The sequence below is a fragment of the Elephantulus edwardii genome, unplaced genomic scaffold (assembly GCF_000299155.1).
Source record: "Elephantulus edwardii isolate Elephantulus edwardi_28Jun2011 unplaced genomic scaffold, EleEdw1.0 scaffold00019, whole genome shotgun sequence".
Classification (NCBI taxonomy): Eukaryota; Metazoa; Chordata; class Mammalia; order Macroscelidea; family Macroscelididae; genus Elephantulus; species Elephantulus edwardii.
In genome coordinates, this window is record NW_006399769.1 from 7,377,153 (window position 1) to 7,395,157 (window position 18,005).

The window sequence follows — 18,005 nt, forward strand, 5'->3', positions numbered from 1 at the left end:
AAAAATAAATTTTACACATGTGTATGTATATATATATGTATGTGTGTGTGTGTGCGTGTGTATATATATATATATACACACACACACATATCACCTTGGGGCTATGCACTTTGACATATGCAGAACATCAGTGCAGGTGATTGACATGATCCCAGGGCGAGTCACATGCATTTCACAAATTGTGAAACACTAATTTTTTGAAGACTACACAGTATGTGAGGAAATTGGTCAGGAGTCAGAATTAGTGCCGTAGAACTTGAATAAACAAGAGCAGTTGAAACTCAGTTCAGTGTGAGGGTATCCAGGTCATGACCAGTTTTGAAAGGCAGTCTGGCACAAAGGTACAGAACCATTTTATTGGCCGCATAACAGTTGGTCACGTAGTAAATCATTAAACACGCAAATATTTGTTCAATGCTTGAGTGTCAGACACAACAGTAGCTGCTACAGGGGATTCAGAGATGAACAAACTGAAGGGTGCTGCCTTTGAGCTTGCAGTTCCAAATCTAAACATCTGTGAAAGCCAAGTGTTTGTGTAAGTAACTCAATCGGTACTTGAACATGGTTAGTGCAAAAATCTGATCTGAACCAACATTTGTTTCTTTGTATGGGTCTCACATGAACATTAATTTTTTAGCACACATTTTTAAAAATATGTGAATCTGTAGCTTTATATTTTTTCTACTAATTTATTTACAAAATTTGAATACAAATTTGAACAAATTCTTACAATTTCCCTCACCCCCACCCATCAAATTATACAACCAATGATTAATCCTCTTTTCTCTCTACACATCCACATCCCTCTGCTTCCAGCCTCTCCCATCCCTCCAGGATCCTTACACTCATTCTACAATAACGGTTTTATACAATATTTATCCTTGTGGGACTGAGTTAGTTCACACAGCATAATGTTCTCCAGTCCCTCCCAAATTAGGTAATCATTTACAAAGTCACTGCTCCTGCATTTAGTACAAATCTGATGACTAGCATTTGATGACTAGTTAAGTCCTGGATCCCTCAAAGGCAAATATGACTGATAAAATTAAACGTTTTCAAAAGCTGTAAAATTGCACATTCCAAATCATATCTGGCCTTAAAGTGTTCCAGTTCATGGATTGTAGATCGAGAAAGAGCGCCAATGACTAAAATTCGAAGACGAGAAAGATTCGTATTATAGAGAAACACAAACACTATGCAGAGGCAGCAAACATCACTGAGACCACTGAACAGTTATTTGCTTTAGGTCAGGGCCCAAGAGCCTTACATTAGGTTGTGAAATCTTTGTAGTGGTTCTGTCTGCAAAAAGCTCACTGTCATTGAAACAGAACTGTCTCACGGCTAACCCCCCATTGGGTTTTTTGAGGTTGTAAATAGCACTGGAAGAAACTGCTTGTCTTTCTCCCTTGGAGTTGCTGATGCATTTAAATCTCTAGACAAGCAGGGCTTTTTGGCTGTCAGTACCACTCCCTCTTGACCAGGCCACAGCAGCTCCCTCCTCTGAACAGCAGTCCCAAAGGATCCTTGTCGGTAGTTGGGGGAACTGAGTCTCAGAGAGGCCCAGAAAGGCAGGCCTTCTTTCCGATCTCACATTCATTATCCCAGGAGTAATTACAAGGGAGAACAAGTGTCTGTTCAGTTGAATGAAGAGAGGGAGTATAGGAGGCTTCATGGAGAATGACAACTTGAGACAAAAACAAATTTTATGTATTTTAAAAATTTTTCTCAATTAGTTTTTTTACAAAACTCGAATACAAATTTGAATACATTTTTTTAATTTCCCTCACCACCCCCCATCAAATTGTTCAACCCGATGATTAATCCCTGCCCTTCCCCAGCACATCCTCATCCCTCTGCTTCCATCCTCTCTCACCCCTCCTAGATCCTTATACTCATTCTATAGTAACAGTTTTATACAATATTTATCCTTGTGGGACTGAGTTAGTCACTCAGCATAGTGCTTTCCAGTCCCTCCCAAGTTAGGTAATAATTTACAAATTTATTGCTCCTGCGTGCTGCATAGTATTCCATTGTGTGAATGCACCATAATTTCTCAATCCATTCGTTTGTGGTTGGACATTTGGACTGTTACCATGTTCTTGGGATGGTGAATAATGCTGCTATGAACATTTACAAGTCTCAGTTTGTGCCTCAGTTCTCATATTCTCAGGGTATATTCCAAGTAGTGGAATAGCAGGGTCAAATGAAATTTCTATGTTCAGTTTTTTGAAGAAGCACCAAAATGTCTTTCAGAATGGTTGCACAATTTTACAATCCCACCAACAATGTAGAAGAGTTTCTTTCTTGCCACATCCTCTCCAACATCTTTTACTTGCTGCCCTGTTAAACTTTGCCACTCTTACTGGAGTGAGATGGTACCTCATTGTGGTTTTGATTTGCATCTCTCTTATTGCCAGTGATTTGGAGCATTTCTTCATGTGTATGTTTGCCATTCTAATATTTTCCTCTGTGAAAATTCTTTCTATGTCTTTTGCCCATTTTATAATTTGGTTATTAGTCTTTTTTGTGTGGAGGCCCAGCAGTATTCTTTAAATTTTTGTTATAAGACTCTTGTCTGAGATGGTATTACCAAATGTTTGTTCCCAGTCTGTAGGTTTTCTTTTCACCCTGTCAGAAAAAGTTTTTGATGTGTGCAGAGATTTAATCTTTTGAAGGTCCCATGCATCAGTTTTATCCACTTTTGATTGTACATTTCTGATTGTATTTGGCAGTCTCTTTATACCTTGGACTAGCGCTTCTAAGCTTGATCCCAGTTTGTCTCTTATGAATGTTACGCCTAGAACAGACACATCATTTGAAACATTGGAGAGGACTTTTACTTACTTGTGAGGGTGAATTTGACATAATTTTGGTATCAAAACAGAGTTAGGGCAGGGACATGGGGCATCCCAGCGAGTAATCTTTGCAGCATTTAGTGGGAAAGACAGAGGACACTAGAGAGGGGGGCAGTAATAACAGAGGTGGGGTAAGGGAAGTGTCACTTTAGAATCAAATGGACTCAGACACTGAGTTTTGTTTTGGGTCTGTTTTGTTTTGGTTTGCTGAGTGTCAAGCAAAAGAGTCGTCATTGATGATGCCTGGTTTCCAGCTCAAGGGAATGGGAGAGTAGTAGTATCTTTATCAAGTTTTCCAGGAAAAGGAATATACTTGGTTTGGGATACATTAGATTTGGAATGCTTCAGGACACTCAGTGAATAGTCTGACTATAATGTTTGGGTGCAAAGTTGTAGCGGAAAGAAAGAGTAAAGACCTGAACGTGGGTGCTTTTGAGAGAGTTGAGAGGAGGGAGGAACAGTCCCAGTACACCCTGCCATTGAGGGTTTGTGGTGCAAAGAAAGTGAGCTGAAGAAGAAGGCCTAAGAATGGTCAGAAAGGTGGGGATAACGGCAGGATTGAGCAACTCAAGAAAACCAGGATGCGAGAGTTTTAAGGGAGTGTAGTGGCAAGAAGCTGCTCTACAATCCCAAAGGCATGTGGTTTGAGGCCACCAGCTGCTTCGCAGGACAAGGATGGGCAAGCTCCTCCTGTGGAATAAATTGCCTCTGAAAACCCACCAGAGGGTCGGTTCCAACTCTACGGTACCCATCAACAACAAGAAACCAGAACTAAAGAAGAGTTGGAGAAGAGTGCTCAGGATCCATATAAGAGCAAACAGAGCCAAAAGAGCAAAGAGATATGCCTTAGAGCAAGTGCAGCCAGAGTGGCCCTTGGCGGCAAGGATGATGAAGCTTCATCTCACATACTTTTTGGCATGTTGCTAGGAGAGGTTACTCCTTGGAAAGTGACATCATGCTTGAGAAGTGGAGGAATGGCGGAGAGCAAGCCCTTCAACCAGGTGGATTGACAGAGTGACCACAACAACGGGCCTGAGTGTGCCAGAGATTAAGAGGATGACACAGGATAGGACAATGTCAGATCAGTGCATAGAGTTACTATGAGTCACACTCGATAGCACCTAAAGCCAAAACTAAAGAGTGGAACTAACTTCTTTTCCTGTTACAAGTAGAAGAAAGAGCAGCATGTCTGATGGTTACAGAGGACATGCTATGACCAGGGAAATAAAATTTGGTTAACTGACTATAAGAGAAAAGGGCATGAATACAAGGTTGTTTACTTACAACAGAATGAAAGTCATATTGGAAAGAGTTGGTGGACTGGAAGACAAATGACAGCATGGATGAGAGCAGTGGTGGCTCAGTGGTAAAAGTCTTCCTTCCACACAGGAGTCTGGGCTTGGTCTCATTGGCCAGTGGAAGCTTGAGCGCAGCTATGACACTTGGATGAGTTTCAGGGGATGTTCTAGTCTCAGACAGGCTTGGAGAAAAGTTTGGCATTCTGCTTCTAAAAGTAGCAACTAAAAACTCTATTGACCACAAGAGTCTGATCTGCAAGCCCCATGGTGTGGCACAGAGCTGGGATGTTCCATCAGTGGTACATTGATAGCATAAATTTCAGAGAATTAAAACAAGCTTGGAAGCAGGAGTGGGATCCACTTCCAAAATAGCTTGCCTTCAGAAACTGTATGAACAGTGCTCAGGCCTTTTGTTTATAGGGTCGCTATGAGTCGTCTACGGCTCGACAGCACCTAACAACAGTAACAATGACAACATAGAGAGAGCTACGCTGGCCTAGTGGACAGAAAGTATGCTACCAAGCCCAAGTGAGTGATTTTAATCTGCGGCCTTCAGGCCTGGTTTAAATTGGGTTTTGTTGGTTTGTTGTTTTTTTCAAACATTCTTCTAGGTGGTATAGCATTGGTCTGTGCATTGCTGTACTGAGGTAACTCATGGTTGCTGTGATGCTAAACACTGACAATGATGTGCCAAATGTGATAATGGTTACCCACGGTGGACAGTGTTTGGCGGAGCTTCCCAGTTAAAACAAGCTTGAAAGCAGGAGTGGCATCCACTTCCGAAAGGGCTTGCTTCCAGAAACTCTATGAACAATGCTCAGGCATTTCATTCATAGGGTCTCTATGAGTCGTCTACGACTGGACGGCACCTAACAACAACAACAACAACACATTCTGATCAGAGATTAAAGCACTAAGGGGGTCTCACTGACAGTAAGCGCACGTAGCAGGAGGGACAGTGTTGGGGAGGCATTGGCTGAGAGTCTCTGGAGGACCCTTATCACTCGTTAAGTTCAGGCTAGGCAGAATGTGGTTATTCATGGAAAGGCTTCGTTTGTTCAACAACACTACTTATTGCAGCTAGTTGTGTTTCTTGTCTAAATGATTTAATATTTTCCTGTGAGACCTGAAGGAGCTGCAGCGGGGGAAAAGGGGTTCACCATGTGTTACAGCCAACAGAAACATTTGCAGTACTAAGTGGTTCCAGATGTTGGCTCTGTTCTGAGAAGACCTTTCACAGGGCAGACTTGTTTGCCCCCTGGACCCTTCTCACCCACTACACCCAGTAACAACATAGATTTATTCTGTAGAGGCAAGCAGGGAATTTTTCTTAAATTATAACCTTTGAAGAGACTAAAGATCTTGTGTTTTTTCTAGGACTCTGGGCTTATACCCTGAGGTCACCAGATTCGGATATTTCTCTGCTGCTCTCTTGGCCCCTCACTTAATTGGTGAATTTCTAACCCTTGTGTTACTTGGTATCATACAAAACCCCAATGTGGCCAACAGTGCGGTGGCTCTGCTGAGCATTGCTGGAGTCCTTGTTGGATCTGGATTCATGAGGTAAGGTAGAAGGACTGAGATCATTTAGAGCACCATGCCCTGTTAATGATCACCTGATGACGCCACTTATACAGGAGTTGCAGGAGGAAACTCTGTGATACTGGGTAAAGGTATCACTTTGGAGTCCATTCCTCTGCCCGGGAGTATTTATAGTGCTTGCTGACCATTATTGCCTTTGTCTTGGTCACCATTCACTCAATAAACTGTTTACTGAGAATCAGGCAATAATGATCATGGAAGAATGTCATCATATGGTTAACACCATTACCAACAGCAAAGGAAACCAAGCCATCTTCAGAAACCATCCATTGCCCACGCTACAGGCTAAATAACATCAAGTGTGTTCATTTCTGTCCTGGCACTGTTGAATATGTATTCCAATCCTCAATTCTCAGTTACTTTGAGGAAGTAAGGACAGTTGGATAAGAAAAGAGGCTGCTGAAGAATAAAGATTGCTCTGGAAAGGAGGAGGACTGTCCCAAATATTAATAGTACTTACCTCAGGGGTATTTAATCTTTTTTGTGCTTTGTGGATTTTCCAAAATGGGTAAGCACCATTTTATAATTAAAAAAGAACTCAAATTATGAACTTTAAAATGTAGTAGCTGGGGGGGGGGGGAGCCCTGGTGACCTAGTGGCAAGGAGCCGCAACTACAATCCCAGAGGTGCACGGTTCGAATCCAACAGATGCTCTGCCGGGGAAGGAGGGACAATCTCCTCCTGTACCAGTCAGATCTGATTTGACGGTACACTCACACAAAAATAATAAAAATAACTAAAAAAAAAAAGTAGTAGCTGAAAGCCTGGAAAATTTTAGAACAGTGACCTGTCATTCCAGGCAGGTGAAGTGAGTAGGGGCCAGTGACTTAACTAGAGGTCCCTGAGAGAATGTGTTTCTTTGATTTAAAAATCAATTGGTTAAACAAAAAAGAACGAGCATATATTGTATATAATTATGTTTCTAGATTTAGCTGTTTAATTTTCAGAGCAACCTATTTCCAGCTAAGTAAGCTAAGCTCAGGTTTTGTTCAGATCACGGTGCTCTGAGATACAAGATCTGTTCTCCTCGATGTAAGGGGTTCTGTGCAGGGGCACTGACCTGGGAGTCAGAAATGCCCTCTGCCACTTAGCTGCCGTGTGACCACGGGCACGCCACTACTTTATCTTAATTTGTTTTCTCATTTATGAAATGGAGATAATTTTCTCGGCCTCACCCCTTCAAGGGATCACGAGGAGCAAATAAGATTATCAACAGAAACACTTCATGAACTCTAGTGAGTTACACAGAGGTGAGATATTATTAAAGCAATATGATAAAATAAGGCTGTTGTCACATAGGTAGATTTTTAAGGAAGGGGTGATTAATTGCTGTTGAAAGCAAGACAGTTGACCAATGTTGCTTAATGCTCTTGGGTTCTTTGCTGTATCTCCACATCCCAAGACTGGATTCTTCTTAAATTACTATGTGAAAACTCCTCTTTGAAGGCCACATGCACTTCTAGTCATTGCATTTATCAACGTCCCAATCATCAAATTTCTATTTTACCTCAAGTCAGCATCTTTCCTGAAGCATTTATGCCATTAAGCTGCTCTCTCCTTGAAACAAGTATAGAAATAACTTTGCTGTGCTTTCTGTGTAAAAAAGAACATGTATCAATGGTTTTTTAAAATGTCCACAATGCAAAAATGTATAAAGGAGGCAGTAAGTCATTTAAAGTGCCAGAGTTCATTTTGTTGTGTAACTTGCCAGTATTTTCTTTTTTAAATTTTATTTATTTATTTATTGTCAGTAGTTTCTATGCTCTTAGTAAGAAAGCTTTTTTTTTTTATTCTTTGGCTAAGACAGGAGAAGAGATGATTTATTGTGCACGTGACATCCAACCACAACTAAGCAGAGTTAGTCCAAAATATCACAGGTCCAGGGCAACAGATCAAAAGGGCCTGGTTTCAAAGGAGGAAAGTGGGCCTCTCAGAGGTGTTCATGGTGACTGAGTGGCGATGAACATTCTAGATCCCTTGAGTCAGACGTCCTAGCCAGGAGCGTGCAGTCCAATTCGTATCAGCGCCCCCAGCCTGTGGCATTCTCTACTCCAGCGCTGTGGCGTCTGTGGTGCACACACTCGCGTTTACTTGGACCACTGCCTCATCTTTCTTTTTTGTGCTTCAGCCTGAGCATTCACTTTTCCCTCCACTTGGCCCTCATGGTTCAGAGGTCTCAAACAAGATGGCGCTAAAGTGGGAAAAGCAATAAGAAAACATTTTATTGTGTAACATGCTAAGTATGCATACTTCTCCCCACCTCAATTAATGTGGAAAATTTTCCAGGCCAATGATTTAAATTTTATTTTTTTAATATTTATTTTATTATTTTTGTGTGTGTACCGTCAAATCGGATCTGACTGGGACTGGAGGAGATTGTCCCTCCTTCCCCAGCAGAGCATCTGGTGGATTCAAACCATGAGCCTCTGGAATTGCAGTGCAGCTTCTTGCCACTAGGCCACTAGAGCTCCCCTCAGGCCAATGATTTAGTATTCCTTCTTGATAGTATTCTTAGGATGTCTGTAGCTTGGTCTGTACCTGCCTCTCACTTATCCACTGGTCTCCAATTCCTACCTGGACAAAGCCTGCCTGTTCTCATGGCTGGAAGCTCTCTCTGAAAATTCTCTTTGTTTTCTCTTACAGCCCATTGCATAGTGAGCCACCTAGCAGTTTTCCTCTATTGTTATGTGTCCTCGAGTTGATTCTGACTCGTAGCAACCCTATGTACAACAGCTCTGAATCCTGCTCTATCTTGAGTCAATTGTTTCTGACACCCCTACCCCCATTTCTCCAGTCACTGAGTCAATCCATCTCATGCAGCGTCTTCCTCTCTTTCAGTGTCCCTCCACCCTTCCAAGCATGATGTCCCTCTCCAATGACTGGTCCCTTCTTGCAACATGCCCAAAGTATGTCAGACGTATCTTCAGAATCCTTGCCTCCAAGGAGCAGCCTGATTTCATCCTCTCCAGGATGAACCTGTTTGTTCTCATGACAGGCCATGTTATGTTCAATATGCTTCTCCAGAACCACAGCTCAAAGGCATACATTTTTTTTAAGCAAAGAAGCTTTTATTGGGACTCTTGGGTGAGGTTCACTGCCCCATGCCATAGAGAGGCAGAATGGGTCCCCCAAAGGCATAAATTCTTACTCTATCATCCTTAGTCATTGTCCAACTCTCTGATGCATAGCAAGTAATTGTGAAGACCATGGCCTGGATCAGGTGCACCTTAGTCTCTAGACTAACATCTTTGCTCTTCAGTACTCTGGAGATGTCCCTGATAGCAGATTTCTCTAATGCAGTTAATCTTTTGATTTCCTACTGCTGATACTATGAGTGTTGATTGTGGAACCAAGCAAGCTGAAGCTGTTAATAATATCAGTCTCTCTTCACCATCTATCATGATGCTGGCAATTGGCCCAGTGGTGGGAATCTTTGTTATTTTGATGTTGAGTTTCAATCCATATTGAAGGCAGCAGTCTTTGACCTTCTGCAGCAAATGCCTCAGGTTCTCCTCAGTTTCAGCAAGCAAGGTTGTGTCATCTGCATAACGCAGGTTGCTGATGAACCTTCCTCAAATCCTGATGCCACACTCCTTCTCACAGAGTCTAGCCTCCTGAATGATCTGTTCCACTTATAGATTGAAGAGATATGAAGATAGGATGCATCCCTGGCATACTCCTTTCCTGATTTTGAACCATGCACTGTTTCCCTGCTTTGTTCTGATGACTGTCTCCTGGTCTGAGTATAGGTTTTGCATCAGTTTTGAATCTCCATTGAGCTTTGTGTCTTATTCTCCATGGTGATCTTCAGAGGCCACCTCAAAGCTTTGAACCAGCTAGGCTAAATGAAAGATGCTCTCTCTCCCTGGCCTTGCCCGCACACTGGAACCACCAAATCATGCTGATCTCTTTCCACTTCCATTCCACAACTGCAACCTCGTGCAGTGAGAGAGAAGAGACACGGGACCTGCTTTATGCTGTGCCCTCACCTGACTGTGGCCACCCTGTTCTGCCAGGCCTTTGATTCTCACAGTTGGACTTCTGCTGTAGCTTGCTGTCTTTTTCTCCCCCCTCCCTCCTTTCTGTTCTTAATGTGCTCTTGTTCTAAACTCTTCTACTTGCTGGTGTCACATTCATTTTCTTAAAGTACTTCCTTTACGCATGGATTTCTTGGGGTGTTTTTTTGTTTGTTTTTAAGATCTTAATTTTTTTTTAATACTAATGAAAGTTTACCGAAAACTTGGATTTCCATTCATTCATTTTTGTATGACCCTTTAAGACACCTTGGTCTTAGTCATCATTCAAGGCCCTGCACAGGCTGGCTTCCCACAAACTCACTTCCCACCAGTCCCAATTTAGGTCCTGTGTTACAGCTTTTGTAGTTCAGCCCATCCTTTCCCCATGTCTGTGCACACTTTATCCAGTCTTTCTAGAATTCCTTTTTTCTCGTATATCCTCCTTACCCATCCTTTCCAAACCATGGCCTCTTGATGTGATTTATTAAACTTGGTGTCTATGGAAATTATCAGTAACAAAAATTCATGGAGCTTTGGCAGCAACTTGAGAATAAGTGAGGCTAAAATTATTAAATACAAGAATGTCATAGAAATGTGGCTTTTTATACTTTAAAGCCACTGTAGGTATAATTATATTCTTCAGAGTATATGTGTTATGTCTTCACCTACATTGCTAGCTTTTTAAGAGTAGGATACATCTTTTGGATTCCTCAAGCACTTCAAACTAGTATCTTAAAAATAGAGATGATTAAAAAATATTTATTAATGAACAGAAGCTGTGTAGAAGACATAGAAAGCCACAAGGCCTCTGTAAATTTTCTCTTGAGAGAGACTGGTACTTTCCTCTATTCTTTTCCTGTAGTAGTTATTCTAGTTTTACTCCGCACTCCTCAATCTATTTAGTCACAAATATTTCCCCATAACATGATATAACAACCAACGATATGCAGATGACACAACCTTGCTTGCTGAAACTGAAAAAGACCTGAAGCATTTGCTGCAAAAGATCAAGGATTGTAGTCTTCAATATGGATTGAAGCTCAACATCAAGAAGATATAGATTCTAAGCACTGGGCCAACTGGAAGCACCATAATAGATAGAGAAGAGACTGAGGTTGTTAGAAATTACAGCTTGTTTGGATCCACAATCAACACTCTTAACACCAGCAGTCAGGAAATCAGAAGACAAATTGCACTGGGTCATGGACCTCTCCAGAGTGCTGAAGAGCAACGATGTCAGTGTAGAGACAAAGGTGTGCCTAATCCAGGTCATGGTCTTCTCAATTACTTGTTATACTTCAGAGATTTGGACAATGACTAAGAATGACAGAAGAAGAATAGATGTCTTTGAGTTGTGGTGCTGTAGAAAAGTCTTGAACATACAATGAACTGCCAGAAAAACAAATTGGTCTGTCTTGGAGAGGGTGAAACCAATCCTTGGAGGCTAGGATTTTGAAGCTCTCTCTCACTTTGGGCACGTGCACAGGCGAGATAGGTCTTTGGAGAAGGACATCATGCTTGGAAGGGTGGACAGACAATGCAGGAAGGGAAGACCTCAGATGAGATGGATTGATACAGTAACTGGGGCGATGGAGGTTTGTGTGTGGGAATTAATGAGACTGGCTCAGGACAGAGAAGGGTTCAGAGCTGCTGTACACAGAGCTGCTATGCATCGCAGGTGACTCAATGGCACATAACAGTAATAATATACTATGACAGGTTTGGAAGCAGGAATGGCATCCACTTCCTAAACAACATGCCTCCAGAAACTCTATGAACTTTGATAAATGTCAATCGTTGTAGAGAGGCTTCAGGACTTTTGTTCATAGGGTCGCTGAGTCCTGCTTGACTCGAAGGCAGTCAACAACAATGTGGTATGTATACACGGGAGAAAAATAGGTGGTCTCCTCCCATGAGACTTACTGCCTCTGAAAACGTGCTAGAGAGTCAGCTATTAGTTCTGATTTGATGGTGGTGCCCTTGAGTTGCCTGCAACTCATAACAATCCTATCTATGTACACCAGCTCTGAAGCCTGCCCTGTCCTCAGCCAGTCTCACTAATTCTGACACACCTACCCCCACTGCCCTAGTTACTGTATCAATCCATCTTAGATGACATCTTCCTCTCCTGTGCCATCCCTCCACCCTTCCGAGCATAATATCCTCCAAGGATTTGATGGTTTACAATAATAACAAAAGCAATACAGTATATTTTCTTTTATGTTTACATCATCAAGGAATTGTTAAATTAAGGCTATCAGCACAGTGGACACCAAAATGTGATTTAAAATGATGGAGTGTAATGCTTAACTGACCTGGAAAGATGTCCTAAACATTGTGTTTGAGAGGGGAAAAAGTAGGTTAGGAAAGAGCATGAAGAGATTAATCCCAGTTATGTCAAATGTTATATATATCTACATATTACACACACACACACACACACACACACACACACACCCTTCTTTCTCTTTCTCTCCGCGTACACACACTCATTCATATACAACAATGCAAAGGGCATGTGGTTCAAATTCACCAACTGCTCTGCAGGAGGGTAGGCAGTGTCCTCCTGTGCAACTTACTGCCTCTGAAAACCTGCTAGAGGGTCAGTTTTGAGTTGACAGCACAAAAGAACATATATATGTTGCTTGGGTCCACAATCAACATTCCAGCGGTCAGAAAATAAAAAAAAAAGATGAGTCACTTTGGGGAAAGTCTGCTGTCTGCAACTTCTCCAGAGTGCTGAAGAGCAAAGATGTCAGTCTAGAGACTAAGGTGTTCCTGATTCAGGCCATGGTCTTCTCAGTTGCTTCATATGCATCTGAGATCTGAACAATGACTAAGGATGATAGAAGAATTGATGCCTTTGAGTTGTGGTGCTGGAGAAGAGTATTGAACATACCATGGAACAAACAGGTCTGTCCTGGAGAGGGGGAAACCAGATGGCTCCTTGGAGGCAAGGATTTTGAAGCTCAGTCTCACATACTTTGGGCATGTGGCCAGAAGGGACCAGTCCTTGGAGAAGGACATGATGGGTGGAGAGACAGCACAGGAAAGGAAAACCCTGGGACACAATGGGGGCAGGTGTGTCAGAGACAGTGTGATTGGCTTGAGGTAAGGCAGGGTTCAGAACTATTGTTCACAGGGTCCCTATGAGTCATAGTTGATTTGATGGCACATCACACACACACACACACACACACACCCCTGAAATACCACTACTCAGAAATTACTATTTCTTGCCAAAAAGTTAGCTCATGATATTTGATATATGAGGTAACTTTTGCTTTCTTTTTCATACTTCTCAGAATGGTTCTGTTCTTTTTATATTGCAAGCACAGATTTTATGAGAAATCAAAAACTGTAGACTTGTTGGAAATATGTAAAATAAGGACTGACTTTCTTTTCATTTGGTAGGACTATTACCAGAGCCAATTGAATTTCACCTGTTTTTTTTTTCCTTTTTCTTAAGAAACATAGAAGAAATGCCTATTCCTTTTAAAATCATCAGTTATTTTACATTCCAGAAGTACTGCTCTGAGATTCTTGTAGTTAATGAGTTCTATGGACTAAATTTCACTTGCGGTAAGTAGTCTTCTTTGGTCTATTATATTTTACACATTATTTATGGGAAGCAATTTCCTGAGGGAGATGTATTTTTTAAAAATAAAAGCTGTATTTTGTAAAAAATAGATGTAAAGACTTGCTTTGAAATAAAAGTCCAACTTCTCTGATGTAGTAATAATAGACACTTGTTCCAGTTAGAAACCTGGTGAAGGTCAGTAGCTTTGGTCCACTTTGAAGTTATTAAGAAATGGCAGTCCTGATGTGCACTGAAATAGATACTAGCAAGTTTGGAATGGAATCAGTTCTGTACCTACTGAACAGGCTGATGAAGTTTCTTGCTCCTTAGAAATATGCATGGTCTGTAGCTGAATGAAGCCATTGTTTTTTTCTTCTCTGATTTTTTTTTAAATTTTATTGTTTTTGTGTGTGTGTGTGTACAGTCAAATCAGATCTGACTGGTACAGAAGGAGATTGCCCCTCCTCCTCCAGCAGAACATCTGGTGGATTTGAACCACACGCCTCTGGGATTGCAGTGCAGCTTCTTGCCACTAGGCCACCAGAGCTCCCTTTGAAGCCATTTTTGACAAAAGACTGTTCCTGACTCCCACAGCAAAGCCTCAGGGAACATCACAGGGTCTCAGGACTATTGGAAATCGTCTTAGACACACCTAACAAACAGGATAGAGGGTGGTAATTGTTTTGAATATTCTTGGGTGCTGCTGTCAATAATTTTAGGATTGTTGTTGTTGTTGTTATGTGCCATCGAGTTGCTTGCGACTCATAGCGACCCTATGTACAACAGCCCTAAACTCTGCTCTATCCTGTGCCAATCGCACTGTCTCTGACACTCCCAACCCAATTATCCCAGTCACTGAATCAATCCACCTCATAGAGGGTCTTCCACTCCTGCGCTGTCCCTCCACCCTCCCATTTAGTGATTTTGATCAGTACGATAGTAATGAATAGGAGGGTATGGAGTCCTGGTGGTACAATGATTGAGCCCTTGGCTCTAATTAAAAGGCTTGAACCACCAGCATCTACCTGGGATCCTGAGCTGACAGTTTGCTCCTGTAAACATTACACCCTAAAACAGGAGGTAAAATGATGCAGACTTCTTAGCTATAACCAAACTCCTTGAGTTACTGAGTTTAGGAGCACAACACCACAGTCACAGGGGCCATCAAGGTCAACACAGCCCACAGAGACAATATTCTATATCCTGCTTTACTAAGTAGCAAGGAAATCGCATCTTCAAACCCTGTGAATGGCCATCTAAGGTGCAACTAGTGGCCTCTCCCCTCTAGGAGGAAAGGGGAGTGAAGAACAAGACTGTTTCCCCAGTGGACTGATGCGTGGGCTGCAGCCTGCATAGCCCTGCACCCCTTGGAATGAGACAGTCTAGGGCTACTAATGCTGACCATTTGGAAAGGCTTCTCAATAGAAACTCCTTGAGATAGTGAGAGAAAAATGTAGAGCTAAAGTAAATATCAGGAAATGTCTTCTCAGGCTTACTGATCTGATAGAGAATGGTGAACCCGAGAACATGACCTATAGTCACCCTTCCAGGCCTGGCACTGAATTGCCCATGACTCAGCTTTCAGCCCAATGGCAGACAGGCCTAGAAGGTGATCATTAATACCAAAGAGAAAGATCAAAAGGGCAGCATTCGTCCAGGGATAAAGCTCAAAAGCAGGAAAGGATATGAAAGATTGGACAAAGGGACATGAGAAACACAGGGGAGGAGTGGGGAAAAGTGCTGTTACTACACAGGATAATGTCACAAAACCTGTATAATAAACTAAGTGGAAAATAAATTTGGTCGGTAAACTTTCACTCAAATTACAATAAAAAAGTTTATTAAAAAGAAAAAATATGACAGGCTAGAAATCCTTATTACTCACTCACTCACTGTCACTGCCATTAAGTCAGAATGGACTCATAACTGAACCTCCCCTGGGTCCCCAAGGCTGGGAATCATGAGAGGAGACTGTCCTTTCTCCTAAGGAACCGCTGGTGGGTTCAAAGATGTGACCTTTGGGTTATCAGCACAGTTCCCTGCAGATTACATCATCAGAGAAAACCCTATAGGGTAGTTCCATCAACACGTGGGTCACTATTAGAGTTGACTTAATGACATGTTATCAGCAACTGAGAACTAAATCAAGTCTGTTATCACCAAGTTGATTCTGATTTTATAGAATAGAGTAGAACTTCCCCATATGCTTTCCTCTGTACAAAGCTGGTTGCACTCTGAGGAGTGGTTAGTGGATTTGAACTGATGACCTTTTGGGTAGCGGTCATGCACTTAACCACTATGCCCCCAGGACTCCTGTATAGTGGCAGCATGGCAAAGGGCCTATATCTACACTAGAAGCAGATTGTTTACATCTTTGATGAAGCCACGCCTTAGACTCCCATAATATGAATTCTGGACTCTTCACAATGTCCTTTTTCTGTAGTGAGGCAGAGTGCTACTTCTGGTAAACACTATTGATGAAACTGCCTGTGACCTACTGTATCTGACTTGTGATATTTTTGCTGACAGGCAACGCAAATGGCTCTGTGACAACCAATCCAATGTGCGCCTTCACTCAAGGAAGTCAGTTCATTGAAAGGACCTGCCCGGGTGCAACATCCAGATTTACAGCAAACTTCCTGATTTTATATGCATTTATCCCAGTTCTTGTCTTTCTAGGAATAGTAGTTTTTAAAATAAGGGATTATTTCATTAGCAGATAGTGTCATTTCTGTTAACAATGAAACTTAAGCTGCTGGGTATGCACGACTCTCGGGAATGTCTAGAAGAAGAAAGTATGTGTGCTTTTTTGATGCTACAGCTTAAGTCTCCTAGTCATAAGTTGACCCTTATGACCCTGTCACTCGGATCTGTGTGGGCTTTGTTGTTGTTGTTAGGTGCCACTGAGTCGAGTAGGACTCACAGAGACCCTACGAGCAGCTGCCCTGAACCCTGCCCTATCCTGTGCCATCCTCATCATCTCTGACACACTCGAGCCCCTTGCTGAAATTACCGCCATGTTGGTCCATTTTGTTGGGAGTCTTCCTCTCCTTCATCGACCCTTCCTATTTCCAAGCATGACATCCCCTTCCAAGGAGTGGCTTCCCCTGGCTACATGTCCAAAATATGAAAGATGATGCTTCGCCGTCTTTGCCTCCCAGGAGCGCCCTGACTGAGCTCTAACAGCCCCTTGAAATGCCAACTTGTCGGGGTCCATGTGGCTTTTGGAACCTGGAATTGAGCTGGTCCAAAATGCAAAGGACAAGAATTCACAGACATTTGAGGGACTAATGTGAGACATTTGATTTTCTTGTTCTAAACACTGAAATGTAGATAATTAAAAAATTATGCTTATATTTGATAATGGATTCAGTGAACATTTGAATTATTACTGACTGTAAATAAAAGAGTTGTGGTTTGATTGCAAAAAAACATCAGACACGACTAGGTTAGAATGCTTTCATTATCTCCTTAAAACTCCCACATATTCACACAAAAAAAGGAGCCCTGGTGGTGCACTAGATTACATAATGGGCTGTTATCCAAAAGGTTGCTGGTTCGGACCCAGTAGCTGCTCTTTGAGTAAAGATGTATGTCTGCTTCCATAAACATTTCATCACAGGGAAGCAAGAAGGGCAGGTCTGCTGTCCTATGGATCAGGGTGAGTTGGAAATGACGTGCTATCAGTGGGTTTGGTTATCTGGTTATCCCTTGCACTGATAATCCAGAGGTCAGGCCTCTTCCAAAGCTCACCCAGGCACAGCAGCAACTAGGGAGAACAGACCTCAGAAACCTGTTGGAGGAGCTGGAGCCTCCTCAAAGGGCAGGAAGCTGAGGTCAGAAGAGTGAGATGGTGTCCGGCTTCCACGCCTGACCTAGTACAAGGTCCTACACAGAATGAGTGGAAAACGTGGGGAAAACTCAAAACCAGGCCTACCGCCTGACAGACACTGGTAGGACTCCTGAGACGGTGGCCTTTAGTTACCCTTCGAGCCTGGAACAAAACTCACACCTCCGTGCTGCACAGTGTTCCATTGTATGAAGGTACCATAATTTCTCAGTCCATTCCACTGTGCTTGGGAATTTGAGCTGTTTCCATGTTCTTGCTATGGTGAATATGCTGCTATGAATACTGGTGTACAAATCAGTGTGAAAAACAATGTATATAAACTTTATGAACTTTGTATGTAAACCAGTAGAAAATAAAATTTAAAACAAAAAATTCACACCTCTAGCTCAACTTTCAGCCAAATCACAGACAAGTCTATGAGGTGAACGACACCACCAACAGGACAATCAGCTTTCTAAAATCAAATGGGCGGGATCTGCTCGGAGGAAAAGCTCAGAAGGCAGGATGGATGACTAGAGATGACAGCCACAGGGGGAAGCAGGCAGAGGCTGGTTACACTGTGTGCAGTGTGGTAAATGTCATGAAACAAAGGGCAGCTGAATGGAAAACCTATGTGCTCTGTAAAGTGTCACTCAACAGTAAAACAGGTAAATGTTACGAGACAAAGTATATACACTGAGAAAGGACATATTTAAGGTTAGGGAACAGATATGATTTGAAGTCCACTTGGGAGAAAATGCTAATCTGACATAACATTAAGTCTACACACTTGGAATTAATGTTTGTAAAGAGAATGACAGACAT

The 18,005-nt window shown here is 42.2% G+C and overlaps 1 protein-coding gene across 1 annotated transcript in view; it reads left to right on the plus strand.

Moving 5' to 3' along the window:
- ABCG5 (ATP-binding cassette, sub-family G (WHITE), member 5) overlaps positions 1 to 16,074 on the plus strand; it is a 42,849-nt gene extending 26,775 nt beyond the window's left edge. Inside the window, exons 11-13 of the mRNA XM_006882319.1 lie at positions 5,531 to 5,716; positions 13,241 to 13,353; positions 15,881 to 16,074. Coding sequence (XP_006882381.1) covers positions 5,531 to 5,716; positions 13,241 to 13,353; positions 15,881 to 16,074 — 493 coding nt within the window. The remainder of the gene's footprint in view (positions 1 to 5,530; positions 5,717 to 13,240; positions 13,354 to 15,880) is intronic.
- Positions 16,075 to 18,005: the final 1,931 nt, after the last annotated feature.